Genomic DNA, 15,142 nt, shown 5'->3' on the forward strand with positions numbered 1-15,142 from the left:
TCAAGTCAGCTGTCAAGTCAAGAAGACTCAGATAAGTTGAGGATTTCAAGACTTTAGTAAGAACAATTTCTAGGAAAATTAGATCAAATCTCAGTTGGGCCTAAACTTACAGAGTATTTTTTTTCAAAAGGAAGACTGTTTTTAATTAACAGCACAAGAAGGCTACTTTAAAGAAGGAGAAGAAAGACAAATGTAGGATCCAACCCAGAAAGAATGAATGGGTATTGGAAGTATTTTTCCTACTGTAACTCTTTTGAGATATACTTAGGAATAATGTTAGAACATCAGTGAAATGTAATTCCTTGTACATACAATTAGAATATAAAGCAGAGAACTGTAGCTCACAATTTCAGTATGCAAGATGCTATGAAGAGAAAGGTAAACTAAATATCTTCAGAAGAGTACACTGAGGAAAAAAAGTATGCTGCCTTCCTTTTCTTTATATACAAACACAGAAACATTTGGGTCAAATGGTAATATTTGTTTTAGTCCCCTGAAAGCTGCAATTATAACAGAAGGAATTAAAAAGAAAACATGAATCTATTCCATGTTGAACTACAGTATTAGAAAAGGGAATGGGTGAAGAAGGGAATAACTTCCATGGTTTTGCTATAAATCTTAGAATATGGCTTTTCTTTTTCCCCTCTTAGTAGAGACTTCTACAAAGGTATAGCCATTTCTCAATTAACCAGGGCAATGAGAAGAGAAAAACCACGCATAATTTAATCATCTTGTATCATTGCCTGGGGGAGAGGCGGGGGGAAACACAGATTTATGTAGATAGCAGCCTTAACCAGTATAATGCAGACAGAAACCAGCTACAGGTCCCGAAATGCCAACTCTTAAAGCCAAGAGCTTTGATTTGGGAAAAACAAGGGCCAGTTAATTTATAAACCATATAATTCAGTTTTATTGTTAACTCTCTCTTATGCAAAGAGACTTCTTCAAGAAAATTTTGACATATTTTTAAGGCATTTTTCTTTGACAACTTCAGAGTTGAGAAGCCACTCATTATCTCAATAGTTATTTTAAATGGAGGAAATCCTCTCCTTTGTATACATACACACATGAAAAAACATTCCCTGTATCTCTAAAGCTTTATCCAGGATTTGTAGGGTTTTGTAGAGCACTGGAAATTTCCAAACTGGAGGAATATTATTTGAAAGATTCTGAAGTCCGTAAAACAAACAGATACCTATAAAAAAATTTAGCATCTACAGAGAGCCTAATACCATGATGAACACTTCACAAACTTTCTTCTATTTATGAAATATATTTTGAGATAAAAGCAATACTAACGTAATATATCCAAGGAACGATAACTGCAGAATTTAGAGCATAGGCTTAGAAAAACCTTAACAACAAAAGTAAACATAAAAGAATTCCTAATGCTATGACACTTCCCAAGATGCCATCAAAATTCAGAAGTTTTCTCAGAGACCAAGACGCCGTATGAAGACTGCTGTACAAAGTATATTTGCATTTACGCATAAGTACTGGTATAAACTCTTACATGTTGTTAACACTGCCATTAATAAGTACAGTTACTTCTGTAGGTCCAATGTATACATTTTGAAAATCATAGGCTATTTCTAAACCCTGGGACCTAGAAGCACTCAGGTCATGTTATTTCAAATCTTGTCCCAACATATGTGTAGACTGCCTCCTTTCTCCCCCATCCTGCTTTCCATAGGAAAAGAATTGTCTGGGCAGCAGTAATGGTGCTACAGCAGACTCCAGAAAGTTCTCCTCTCAGGGCACTTCAGGGACCAGCCTGGACAGGGGAGGTTCTATGTGACAGATCACAGCCACCCAGAAATTTTGCAGTGGTATAAGTGTGAGGTTTTTAGGACATGCAGCTGTTTCTAATAGTATGAAGACCCAGGTAATAGGCAGCTAAAAACACACCAAAAGTTCTTTAAAACTTTGCATACCATTAGCAGGTAAAACCAAAACCTTTTTTTTTAATCTGTAAGAGAGAACTCTAGAGTTTTTTAATTAAAAATAAATAGTAGAACAGGCAGTAGTATAACAAGTAGTATAAAGATGCAAAACTTCTTTATTTTTTTTTAACCTAACCCATAGAACCTAGAACTTCAATTTTATCTTGTTATTCTACAGTGTTTCCATGTGCACACACTAATTACCTGCTCTCTGTCACAAGTTCCAAAAGAGGGAAGGGGAATAATTCACTTCCTTTTTGAAAAAGGCAAAGCCATGATAAACACTAAACTATGCAAAGTAAAATGGTAAGTCGAACAATTTAAGAAACTAAATTTTACAATACTGTACAATTTGCAATCAACTGCCACATAAAAAGTTTAACGTTCTAGAACACACAAAACCAGAATAGCAACACTACTTCTTGCTCTTTACTCTTAGATTTCATTCATAGAAAATGAAGATGTTCAAATTAAATATGGGAGAAGGATAAATATCATAAAAATATGATCTACAACAATAATAACAATGCAAGTTATTAGGCAGTGGAGTAGCAATTAGATATACTACAATACCTCAGTGGCCCAAATATTTTCATTTTCCTGAGGTATGTTCCCCATGAAACACTGGTTTTAATTTTTAAAGACTAGAAATTTATTGCACTGTGATACGCTCTTTGTGGCTCCATCTCCCCTGAGCAACAAAGCAAAGAATGTGTTGTTAGTCCAATAATAATATAATGCTATAGAGAGGATTCAGTCCGAGCATAAAAAGATCTACCATTTCACATGGTTTAATTTTTTGCAGTAATAGTCTTGTAGCAGAATGATGACATTATCCAAGGTTATGTCACTTTAGAGGCATGCATGGGTCTACTCTTTTGCCCTGAAGAGACAGGTCAAAGGAGCTTTATGTATGCAAATTACAAAACAAAACAGAAAAATCTTTACCATAGAACAATTTATTCAAATGGCATTACGTCTCAGTGTACTCATGCTCCACCTTAAACCCATTAATTTCTCCCACTTCAGACCTTCTGATACACTATAATCCCAATTTTTTCATTAAACACACATTATCTTTCATTCCATTCTTCTTCCAGTACTAGTGCAAATTTTTTCCTCTTCCATAGAAGTGCTCCCAAATAAACAGTACCAGCATCAAACTCATAAAACATCCCAGTCCAACAAAGACACTTCCCTCATGGCTGGTCAGTAATCAAATGAGGGTCTATTAGTTTGAATACACCATTTACATTACAGCCAAATGGACCTATTAAAGCAGAACACAAGTTTAAAGACATAATGTTCAAAAAGATGCCCTAACACAAGCGGGCAATTTGCAGTATATGGTGACACTGTGAAAGAGAACCTGAGAGAACTAATATTTATGCACAGCAGACGATCAATGCCCAGGAGTGAACAAGAGGGCTGAGCTGCTTGGCAGCAAACCCAATCAGTTCAGCACCCGCAAGCACAGGACTGCTGCAAAGGACCAGCATGTACCTATTCTTTGGAGAGCAAAGGTTACACAGGGGCTGCTGGAACTATTACACCAGGTCAGAGAACACGTATTAATGAGCTGGGAGAATGAGACACTGTGTAACGTCGTACATATTATACAGTGACAAAGGTCATGAGTAAACTCCTATGGATGTTAGATAGAAAGACTGGGCTGACAAATAATAAACTGGGCTTTCCTCTCAGCTGTCTTGCATTATCCTGAGACAAACTGCACATGAATCTTGCCCAAAAGAACGACACACAGGTATAGCAAAGGTGAAAACTAACAGCAGAGGAAAAAAGTAATATACGGAGTGCTGTACATAACTGGTGCCCAAAGGAAAGCTTTCAAGAACTAGAAATAAACCTGTTTCATCAGAGACACACAGTCTGCTAGAAGTGGGACTTATTTGATGACTTTTACAAAAATACTTCATATACCTCAAAAGGGAAGGAGGAAGAAAAGTAAGAATACATTTTAAAAAGAAAGCAGCTATTATATATAACAACAGCAAAACCATACTTGGGAAAGAGCGGTGTCCACTTAGATGCAATTTTTTCCAAATTACAGCATCAGATTCATTGCCAAACTACTATGGAAAATGGTATTTATTATAAAAGGAATTAAAATTATTAAAAGCTGCACAAGAACAGAAAGCATACATAGAGACAGCAAACATTGATACTGTCAATAGGTGTGCAACCCTTCAAGAAGCAAAATATTGCCAAAAAAAAAAAAAAGAAAAAGAAAAAAGTTGTCAGCCATCAAAAAAAGAGCCACAAGAGACAAGCATTCCTCACTGCTTATTGAAGGAAAGGAAGTCAAAGTGAGATAAAGAAAACAGGGTGGTTTTCTCTGGTCGAAGTACCAAGAAAAATCTTGATGAAGGTTGGCAGTACCTTAAGGAGCTTTGGGTCAGAACACTGTATTATCATTATTATTACTAAGGGGGAGGAAAAGGATAAATCAAGGTCAGGAGTCTCTGTCAGAACCACTGTAAGACACAAAAATGATCTTGGTTAAATACTTCTCTGCAGTTCTGTGAAAGTAATGAGGATCAATACGGAGAGGTACAGAAACACATAAAAGAACCAGCGACAATCACAGGCAGTCTCTACATTGTGCGAAAGAAAATCAGTTGTCCATAACAAAAGCAATAGATATCAAGTTTGAAGCGAGAAGATATTTAGCTTAATTGTTTCTGTGTTGTTAGTTAACATAGTTCCTGTTCTTTAAAAGAGCAATGTTCATATTGTGAAAATTATCATCACCATTAAGGTCTTTTGCCAAGTGAAAAAAAAAAAGTAAAAAATTAGTTAAAAATAGTAACAACAACCAACACCCCCCCCCCCCCCCCCCCCCCCCCGCAATATTAGAAGTATAAATGCCGGTATTCAAGAATCAGATTGTCTCACAGAGAAAATACACCAGCAGAACTCACAGAGAAGAATGTTGCTGGTAAACTGTCCTACCCAGAAAAATTAAGGTGTCCTTAAAAATTCCACTCTCAAGAGTTCAATTAGCCAACTCACAACAAGGCTAGATGAATAAATTACAACTACTCAGAATAAGAGCTGCAGAGTTGGGCCCAAGATGGCATACAGTGTAACTACTGCCAGTATGCAGAATAATAAATCCAGGGCTGTTAATGTTGTTTTCCTTCTTAAGTAAAAAGAAAATTGGAACGCAGCAGCTGGAAATAGTATTCTTATAAGGGAAAATTCTATACATCTTTTCTTTGTATGAAATTCTATTCCATTTATGACACCTTATTATTTACATTCAAAGCAAAATAATTGGAACTTTATACACAAAACCGTGTACACAGCCAACAAATATAAAACCTTATCATCTAAAACCAGATTTGAAAATCTGCATTTAGGCACAGAAAGAGACTAATTTTTATAAATGGTCAAACTGCTGTGTGCATCTTTAAAATCACTAAACAGAACCTTTAGACTCCCAGCACCTTCAAAACATACCTCTCCGCTTGTTAAAGGTCCTCTATATAACTGAATGTGTGTAAAAGTCAGAAAATGAAAGCCACATTATTAACAGTGGAAATTTGAAATCTCTTGGGATTAATTTATTTAGCATGTGTTTTTTATTTTCTTTTAAAACCAAATGCTTTGGGTCTGGTGCAACTAATAAAGAAATAAATAAGCACAAAACATACATTGCATTTGTGTGTAACTTACGTGCAATATTAAAATCAAATCATGGATCTTTCAGCTTGGGAGCATTCCTTTGTTAACTCCCCAGGGAGAAAAAAAAAAGATCATTGCTAATGCTGCCCATGGCATTTTGAAATACGTTAACCATTACAGAAATGAAAAAAAAACCCTGTTCTACAGATGCTGAACTATGCTCCAGTTCTGGATTACTCTAACCGCAAACAACAGGCAATCACGTGGATGGACAATCTACAAATCGATCATGGGAATAATAGAAGTTAGACTCTACATTATTATGTTTGTTACGTCCTTGCCAAAATTTTCCTTGCTGTTAAATTAAAATGTTAGCTTTCAAGCATATGACAAATCTTATTTACTCTCTTTATGGTTAGTTAAGTCTCAATGAGGAGCTTTTTTACTTATCTCCAAAATTTGCTCATGAAGCATCTATGAGGTATTTTAATCTAATAATATCCTTAATCTCTTTGGTTTTGGAACAAAATACAAGTACAGAACACAGGGGCAAGACAGTATTTTTGTTTCCTTCTTTGTTCCCCCAAATCAGATGGAAATGGAGAATGGCAAGAAAGTAAGTTTCCACTACCTAGAAGCAGAAAATAGGCTTACAAAATTGCCAGTTCATAGCCTAAGAAGATTAATTCCTGCACTTAAGCCATAATAGAGGACAATCTAGAGAGGACTGATGTTTAGTTGAATTGGTGCTATTTGCTCTGATGCAGAAGAAATAGGAAGCTGTTTTAACCTCCCATTGACGCTGTAAAATAAAAGACAGCATGCACGTAAGTAAACTCCAGCATGGAACTCTTACCAGTTTTCTTGTAACAGCAATCTCCTAGGCAACTTGTGCAAGGAAATGAAAGTAAGAGTACATTTTTGACTTCTGACCTTGTGACAATGGGTAGGTAACACTGGGGAGAAAGAAAACACGCCCAAACTCTTGTGAATCTCACAACACTGCAATGAATTTAACTGCAAGTTAATTTCTTCTATATCATAGAACAGAGATTACCTGTGTGACTAGCCATGCAGGAGCTGCTTAGAAGTGGCACACAAGAATCCAGCGGTCTTCTCCACACAAAGAAGACAGCAGCTGCAAGAGCAGCAACTTCCAATCCCAGTTGCCTGACTTTGAGTTATGGTGAAGGTATCTTGCAAAACTAAGGTGCTTTAGAAACCATCTCTCTCAGATGTGCTTGAATACACTGACTTACCTTATGTAAGGATGTTGTTTCACAACATTAAGGGACACCAGCAAGGATAATAATTTACATAAAATGGTCACTACTCCTAACAAAAAATTAAACAAAAATAAATACATGACTAAACTTTCTCTACTGAACTGTCGTGTTCTCTGCATGTTAATTAAGCTTTAGTTCAGCTTTAAGCACAATGCTAAGAAACATCTTATCTTTGCAGCAGTTTTCCTAAGTTCATTAGTCAGTTAGGAAAGGTTAATATTATACATGCAGCTTGTAAAGAATATAATTTCTAATTTAAAATATTTTTGGCCCCCTACAAGTTTAAGCACTGATCAACAAAGGCAACATTCAATCCTATTGTGTTCTGGTGGTAGTGTAGCTATTGGCTACAATTACATAACAAAAACACTCATCATAGCTCAAAATACAACCTACAAGTAAGTTGAGAAGATAGTTCTTAGGGGCATTACTCTAGCTGTATGTTTTGTACAAATTCAGTAGATTTTTTCTTCTGTATCTTCAGCGTTTGTATGTTTTTACAAGATGCTAAAATGACAGGATCAGATATTAAACAGTACAACTATAACAAAAGTATTTATTTAGGTATCAAAGACCTCTAGCTTCTGTTCTGTTTTTTTTATTTTAGCCAGCTAACCCTGTACTCTGCGTGTTGGATAAGGGCACACATAAGTAGGTTTAACAGTTTTAATTATACTATATACTAGGAGTTATAACAGTAGTCTTCTGTAGGAAAAGACTAAAGCATTTTAAGAAAATGTAGAGTAGTACAAGTTCTGAGCATTTATTGTTAGGATTTGCTGTAGGAAAGCAAGTAGAAATTTAATACTACAAAAGTGTTGGGTTAAAAAAAAAGTACAGCAGTACACCAAAAATTAAAATTTTGTTATTCCTTTTCTTCTGGTTTAGACCACGCAGTGAAGTGAGCACCACTTACAAACTATGTTAACTAAACCTTGCTGCATATATATAATAAAGCAGGATGTAACTGCTGTACGCTAGCACAAAGGCTGTTTTTTCTATTACAGCTAGAGCGTCCTACAAAAAAACAGTCCTTCAGTTAATTTTACCTATTAAATAACAAGCCGTCTAGAGGTGCTGTTCACATATTTTACTTACTAAATGAGAGCATTACTTTTCAGTGTGCTAATTCCCTGGCAACTGGAACAAAAGAGAAAAAAACTAAGATTTCATCCAACAGCTCAAAGGGAAAGTAATCCAAAAGGAGGAAACCTCAGAAGGGTGAACTGCATTGATTATAAGTGCTGAAAAAATGGCATTAGATAACACTCCAAATAATGATACAGAAGGACTCTGAATGAAAGGGATGAAGTACTTCCACTGGCAGTTCAGGGGGAAGAACTCCCCTATTGAAGGTAACCTGATATATCAAGGTGGGACTCAAGGACAATTTAATCAGTCTCAATTATGCTAAAGAGATGGGGGAGGTAAAGTCACATAAGATGAGACTCAGCAACACACTCACATAGCCTAGCCTTAGCGACTGAAGTATATGGATGCAGGTTCTACAGGGTAACACTTGGATTGTTTCCAAAGTCAAGAACCTTGTAAGTGCCTCAGACCTCATTCAAGGATTTTACACTCAGGTAGGAAGTATTCACAAATAGTTTGGAAATCTTCCTATCAGAAGATATCTTACCTTCCTTAATCAAAAGCAAGTATGTCAGCTATAGGAAGCAAGTTCATGGTACACATTAAATCAATTTAATGTTCAATTTTTAATCATTTATAGATCAATTCATATTTGTTCTATAAAATCAGCAAGGTTTAGGTGAAAACTTCCAAAAACAGTCACATACATTTTCACACACTACTTCGTTGTGAAAATTATTGCAAAACCTAAAGCTTCAGATTTTGAAAAATGCAACCAGCTATGGTGGTACTTAAAAAAGTTACAAAAGTGTAGTTTTAGATATCCAATACTGAAATTTTGTTTGTGATCTTTCAAAGGAAGTAATTTTATGCAGATTTCTATAGCTTCTAGAAATATGTATGTAATTAATTTATCATCTTTGATTAACACTAGGTGACATTAAAAATTTCAAATAAAAATTAAAGGGGATCTTATTTCTCATGTAGGTTTACATCAATATAACCATTTGTCTCATTCAGAAGACTTAGAGCAGACAGATTCAGCAGAAAGTGTCTAGCCTGTGTGCCCCTTATTTCATGCCTTCCCCCAAATTATTCCAAATTTCTTGAAACATTTAGGAATCTTGGGGAAGACCAAGCAGTCTGCTGACTGCCTTTTTGCCTCCTAAGGGTCACAACTCGTCATGAAACAAACAGGTTCACCAAAAATTATGTTAAAAGTTGTGACACTCAAAGTATTTAGAGGCTGAAATATACTACAAGTCCTCTGAAAGGAAGTGTACATTATGAAAATCATCAAGGTGGTGTCCCTTTTATGCCTCTGTACTGGAAGACACTTAAGAGGATTTTCAGTTTAACTTTATATATAATTATGGCTTTCATCACAGCTGAAAGATCACTGAAATACAACACATTCTTTCTATGCAGCTTTTTGAAATAGAAGAAATCACATCCACGTTGTGGCATAACAGTAACTAGGGGAATGGAAACACAACACAACAAATATTTGTAAGTACAAAGGATGCCTCATATGTAGGGATAAAAATAAATTATACCAGCATGCATAAACTCTTCATGTTTATATACGGGGGTTTTTTTGTATATATATATTTTATATATAAGCAACCAAAATTCCATAATTTATGTCTGCTATTTTGTTTGAATCCAGAAAGTGACAAAGGATCCAAGAATTATCAATCCATTATAATTACTTTCCCAGTATGAGATACAGTTTGTAATCTAGAGTATTTTTAATCCTTCTTCACTGTATGAACCCCAGGAGTTTGGAGACCTAAAACACGACTCAGAACCTCAATTTGTATTGGTTTTGCTTGTTTGGAAAGATATAGAAAGGCAATTTCTAAATATAGACAGGATAACATCTGAGACAAATGTCTTTAGTTCCTAGAATATTGGCCAAAACTAAAGCACCTATCCTGTAAATGCCTGTGCATAATAAATTCACTTAAAACTGATACAGAAATCTTACGTATCCATATCAAAGCCTAAATATTCATACCGCTTACCTAGACTGTCCTGTTCAGGTGAGTATTCTGTGTGAAGCACATCTTCAAATTCTGCTAAAAAGCGGTAGCAACTAAAAAAGCTTTCCTAAAACTTCTAAATAAGAATGAAATTAAAATAATTGGTCCAGGATAAAATAAAAGAAAAACATAACCTCAGGCTATTTGAGACTCCAGTGGTGAAACTGAAAATGAAACTGAAGAAGTTCAATCGCTGTTTTGCATAGCGTATTGAGAGTAAAGATTAAACATACAGAAACCAAAGGCTCTAAAATGCTTGAAACAATTTGTGATAGTGTGAGTAAAGCCATTTTTGTTTCAAACCACGATAACTGAATTGCCTTCACCTGTTGTAGGCGTGAAGGAGGGAAAAGCGCACATTTCTCAGAAACAGAGTAATTCGTCAGACTTCACAGCAGTCTTTCCAGAAACTGCAACAATTTGGGTTTTGCAGAAGGAAGGCACACACCTCAAATTCACACTTTTTAAGAATCCGCCCACATCCAAAGCTGCTTCCCGTGTGATAAACCACATGGACTATTTCAAAAACCAAGTCACCTACAAAAATACTCCATTATTCTCCAGGAGGCATGCAGCAGAAGGGCCCCATTCACTAAAATAGTTAAGAGCAGACTTAAATACTGCCCTAGTCACACCGACTATGACAGGACCCAATCCAGCTGTCGCACGGGAGGCGAGAGACTGCGGAACAACCCCGCAAAGCTGGAAGTCCACCGATACAAAAATCGGGAGGCGGCTCTCACGGTGGTTTCCAGGCGTTGCAGTTGGAGACTGCAACTCCAAACGCTTAAAAACGCTCTCCTGCACCCTGCTCGGCACAAGCAACCCCCGGGTGCGGGGCCGGCCGGCCTCGGCCGAGCTCCCGGCGGCCCTTGGACTCCTCCGGCCCCGTAAAACCGCAAACGCGCCCTCCGCGCCCGCCTTCCCCGGCTCTTCACCCCAGGCTACCCCACGCCTCTCTCCCCACAGCCACCCTCACCTCGCTCAGTCCGCCGCCATTAAGGGTAAGCGCCCTATTCGATCTCGGCCCCGGATTTTGTGTTTTGGTTGGTGGTTTTTTTTTTTTTTATCCAGGCGAAATTTGCCCGCGGAAAACAGCGGGTTGGCGTGGACGAGGAGAAGGAAATAAATAGCTTCCCGTTGCTTTAATCCCTTCAGCCGCCTTTAAGCAACGCCGCCCGGGGCGCCCTGGCCGCCCGCCCGGAGCGAGGCGGCCGTGAAGGGGGGCAGCCCGCCGTGAAGGGGCAGCCCGCCCCGGCCCGCTGCCCCCCGGCCCCGGGAGGCGCCTCAGCAGAGAGGCGGGGCGGCGGGGAGGGGGCCGCCCGCCGCCGGCTACGGCCCCTTCGCTGCCCGGCCGAGCCGAGCCGGGCCGGGCCGGGCGGCGGAACGGGCAGCGCGGGGTCGGGGGGGGCCAGGCCGCGGCGGGGGAGAGGGGTGAAGGCTACACACCCAGCAGGAGGCCGTCCATGTCAAAGATCAGGTGAGTGACCGGCCGCAGCGCGGCCGAGGAGGAGGAGGCGGAGGACATGGCGAGGCCGGAGCAGCCCGGAGCCCGCCTGGCAGCGGCGGCGCAAGCGCGGTCGTCGCGGCGGCAGGAGCCGAGGGGAGCGGTGCAGCCGCGGGGCCGGGCCGGGCCGGTTGGGAGCGGGTGTGGGCGGCGGGCGTTGGGGCCTGCTCTGTTGGTTTTGTTGTTCTTTTCTTAAAACAAAGTCCGTTTCTCTTCGTGGGGCCTCGTCTGGTGGAGGGCAGCTCGTTTTAAATCCCGTTCCGTGCTGCTTACGGGAGAGAGTGGGGAGTTGCTGGCGTTGTGACGTTCTGGACGGTGTTTCCTCACAAAACTTCTTTTTGCCCGTGTGGAGGTTTATGAGGATAATATTACCACTGGATCACAGTTGGAGCCGTAAACAAAAACGTACAAATCTATGTACCACTGTGAGGAAAGAGTAAAGTAGTGCCGTGAAAACCCATCTCCTCAGGGTTGCTGAGTGCGAGAATAGTTAATAGTGGGTTGTTTTGGGTGGGCTTTTTTCTGAAACATTCAAGAAGTTCTGAAGTTGAAGAAACAAGCCAGCGTTCTTGAGACGAACCAAGTCTTCCTGCATGGACACATCATCTGATTTTGACTGGGCACTTGTGAGGGAAAGAGGTAACTCTCCTCATCAGTCTTCCCTTTTTTATTTTTTCTTGCAGGTAACTAACCGTTGATCGTTGAAATACCAGTTGCAGAAGCAGACATGAAGAAAGCTGTATCGGGCTCCCAAGGTGACATACTGGCTTGGAGATGTGTACTGCTCTGCAGTTCTGTGTGAAGGCAGTGATTAGTTGCTGCTTCGCGTAAGGGAAGTCCTGTCTTTTTTGCCTGTAGGTAGGCCTCTCAGCAATTCATTTTTTTTCTGACAGTGCTTTCATTTGAATTGGCAATACTTCACCATTTTATCAAGTTAGCGGTGGTTGTTAAAGCCCTAACTGTAGGTGTCATACAGTCATATTTGAATTTTAATTTATCCTCTTTACACATATTGCCTACCCCCAAAACCTGTCCCTTTAAAGAATCCTCACCCTATGTTTGTGAGAAATATCATAGACACAAAGTCCTCATACCTTCTCCTGTCTTGGAAATAAGAAGACAAATAAAACATCCTTGGCCTTTACTGGTATCTTTTTAATAATAAAACATGACTTTCAAACAAATTTTTTTGAGTTTTGGATTGGTTTTCTGGGGGGTTTTTTTGTTTGTTTTTTTTTTTTTTTTAACTTGCCTCATTTTGTAATGATTGTTTGATAATGCTGCTTAAGCCCTGCCTATGTAGGCTAGGAAAAACAGAGCGCACAGTGCCTTAAATGTCTTTTGAAAAAAGTCATGTGTAGTCATGACATGCATCTGTTATTTCTTGCCTACATTTAAGAAAATGGGACCTGTGCTTCCAGATGAAATTCTTTATTGTAACCTTACAATATGAGTGTTAAGAATGCACACAGCTGTTTTGTTTCTGCAGTAAACACTGTGCAACAAGTCAATATTCCAACTTGTTTCAGACTGCAAATGTGTTAAGTTTCCTTAGTAGTTCACTTAGGTGGGAGCATAGCTAGAATCAATAGAAAGGTAAAATCCTCAATACAGTATGTCCAAAAAAGTGTGACTGTTAAAAGGAATAAAAAAATCATTATAGTAATTTCAATACTTCTAATGGTAGTATTCTGCTATTGTAAGAAAGAGCGTGTTTCTACTGTAAGAGTGCGTGCTGTTGTGGCAAAAAATTTCAAGACAGTAGTAATGAGGTTGTATGGCAGTTGTACCTGAGGTGGATTCATCTACTTTGTAATTATCAAATATTCTAAAAAAAACTGTCTTTAATTGTATTTGCTGGCATAGTAACACCTGTACTTGTTACCTGACTGATGTAGCTTTTTCTTGTTATCTTGATTCATTGTTCTAATTAGAGAAAAGTATTTTGATCACAACTCCACCTTCTTCAAAAGGGGAGATGTTTAATATTATTAGCAAGTAAACCACCAGTTCATCTCAGAAAACATAAGGCTTATGCAAAACTTTTGCATATTTAAAGTGAAAATAAATCTTAAAGACAACCTTTATGAAAAAAGCCCACAAAATTAAAGTGTAATACACAAGATGAACCTTTTAGTGTTAAGTGGTCTGCGTTACAAATCTTACTTTGCACATTTCGAGACTTGTCAGGTTACCCGACAGGCTGATGACTTCAATTTGCTTTGCTTTACTCTGGCTCATCAGTGATAATCAGTGTTATGTTAGCTTGATTCTTCAAAGCTGCATTCAAACACAGGAAAATCTTTCCACTGTAGACAAACTGTTCAGGTTTATTCAGCATGACTAAGTCTTCTTACTAACAGAATGAAATTGGGTGAAAGTCCAAGCAGAACTTCTAATTCATGGTGGAGCATAGTTTTCTAGATGCTCAAATAAGTGAAAATGCTGATTTAAGTTTTATTTGAGCTGTCTTAAATATTTGTCTCAAACATCGCAGCAGTACTATTTGGTTGGAGTTTTTTTTTAAGGAGTGAAACACTGAGATTGAGAAATGTGTAATTGATTTTTTGTTTATGACTTTTTTTTAATTATTTATTTTAAGCCTGTTCCAAGTGATGAAGACTTTATTTTAATAACTTTTGAGTTGTGGGAAGCGTACTGTGGTGGAGGTACAGTGACCATGAAGACCGATAGTTAATTATATGCCTATGAACCTGATGTGTGCTTATTGAGAAGGGTGAACTTGGGTTACTGAGATCTAATTGTGCAGGTAGACTTGAATCCTGCAAGGTCTGAAGAACACAGTTAACTTCATGTACATTTTTAAATGAATTTAACTTGCTATCTGGGCATATACCAAAGCAGATGAATAAATCTTTGCTCAGTTTTAAATTTTTTGGTGTTACATGGTATGTATACATGCTGGATGTCCAGGTTTTTTCATGTATATTAGCTGCCTATGGGTAGCCTTTCTTACCCCAAACAAGTCTATTTTCTCTGGCTTTGTAATAATGTGTTAAAAAGACTTTGGTTTTGTTCTTACATGTGTGATAAGGTGAAAATACTCAGGTGTGTATCCATGGAGTTACTAAGTATGCAACACAATGTTTACATACGCAGTCCTCATAACTTTTTTTAACCTTTGTGTGTTTGTTTGGGTTTTCTTTATCTCAAAGCTAAAAAGTTTTCCACATCACTGAAACTAAGCTCTTTTCCTGGAGAGTAAAAGCTTCAGAATATGCTTAAGTGTTTTCTTAGGCAATACATGTGACTCAAAAATTGCAGTTTCCTATTTCACTACTTCATATTGTGCTCGAAACATGGATTCATTTACATATTTTTATACCATTGATAGGAGCATCAAGCACTATGTGTTTCACACAGAAATGACTGACTTTATTTTCTTGTTCTGCAGGCGCCTTGGCAAAGAGGATAAACAGATTATAATCCATTTTGGTTTGAATATTAAAAAAGAATCTAAAGACTTGAATAAATCCAGTAATTTAAAAGCTTTCACAATGATTTACATGAACAGCTGTTAAACCTGCTATTAGTAACAAATTACTTGGAATGACTTAGAGTTAAATGTAATTTAATTCAGGTATCAGCTGAGATTCACAA

At 38.2% G+C, this 15,142-nt stretch overlaps 2 protein-coding genes and 1 long non-coding RNA gene across 13 annotated transcripts in view; 1 reads left to right on the forward strand and 2 right to left on the reverse strand.

The window, feature by feature from the left end:
• LOC115334552 (pseudouridine 5'-phosphatase) overlaps nucleotides 1-11,611 on the reverse strand; it is a 74,221-nt gene extending 62,610 nt beyond the window's left edge. Inside the window, exon 1 of the mRNA XM_029998874.1 lies at nucleotides 11,464-11,611. Within this exon, the coding sequence (XP_029854734.1) occupies nucleotides 11,464-11,542 (79 nt within the window). The 5' untranslated portion in view covers nucleotides 11,543-11,611. The remainder of the gene's footprint in view (nucleotides 1-11,463) is intronic.
• Nucleotides 6,740-11,286, reverse strand: LOC115334553. Its single transcript, XR_003921152.2, has 3 exons — nucleotides 10,994-11,286; nucleotides 7,976-8,017; nucleotides 6,740-6,926 (listed from the first exon to the last, which is right to left on the reverse strand). It is a non-coding gene; the product is annotated as an uncharacterized LOC115334553 (long non-coding RNA).
• Nucleotides 11,360-15,142, forward strand: part of STS (steroid sulfatase) — a 117,440-nt gene continuing 113,657 nt past the window's right edge. For 5 of the 11 annotated variants that reach the window (XM_029998861.1, XM_029998867.1, XM_029998865.1 and 2 more), the window contains exons 1-2: nucleotides 11,360-11,494; nucleotides 12,205-12,379. The gene's annotated coding sequence lies outside the window, so the exon portion shown is untranslated. The remainder of the gene's footprint in view (nucleotides 11,495-12,204; nucleotides 12,380-15,142) is intronic. The other 6 variants (XM_029998862.1, XM_029998869.1, XM_029998863.1 and 3 more) reach the window with 3 other exon arrangements.

Source organism: Aquila chrysaetos, chromosome 23 (genome assembly GCF_900496995.4).
Source record: "Aquila chrysaetos chrysaetos chromosome 23, bAquChr1.4, whole genome shotgun sequence".
Taxonomy (NCBI): domain Eukaryota; kingdom Metazoa; phylum Chordata; class Aves; order Accipitriformes; family Accipitridae; genus Aquila; species Aquila chrysaetos.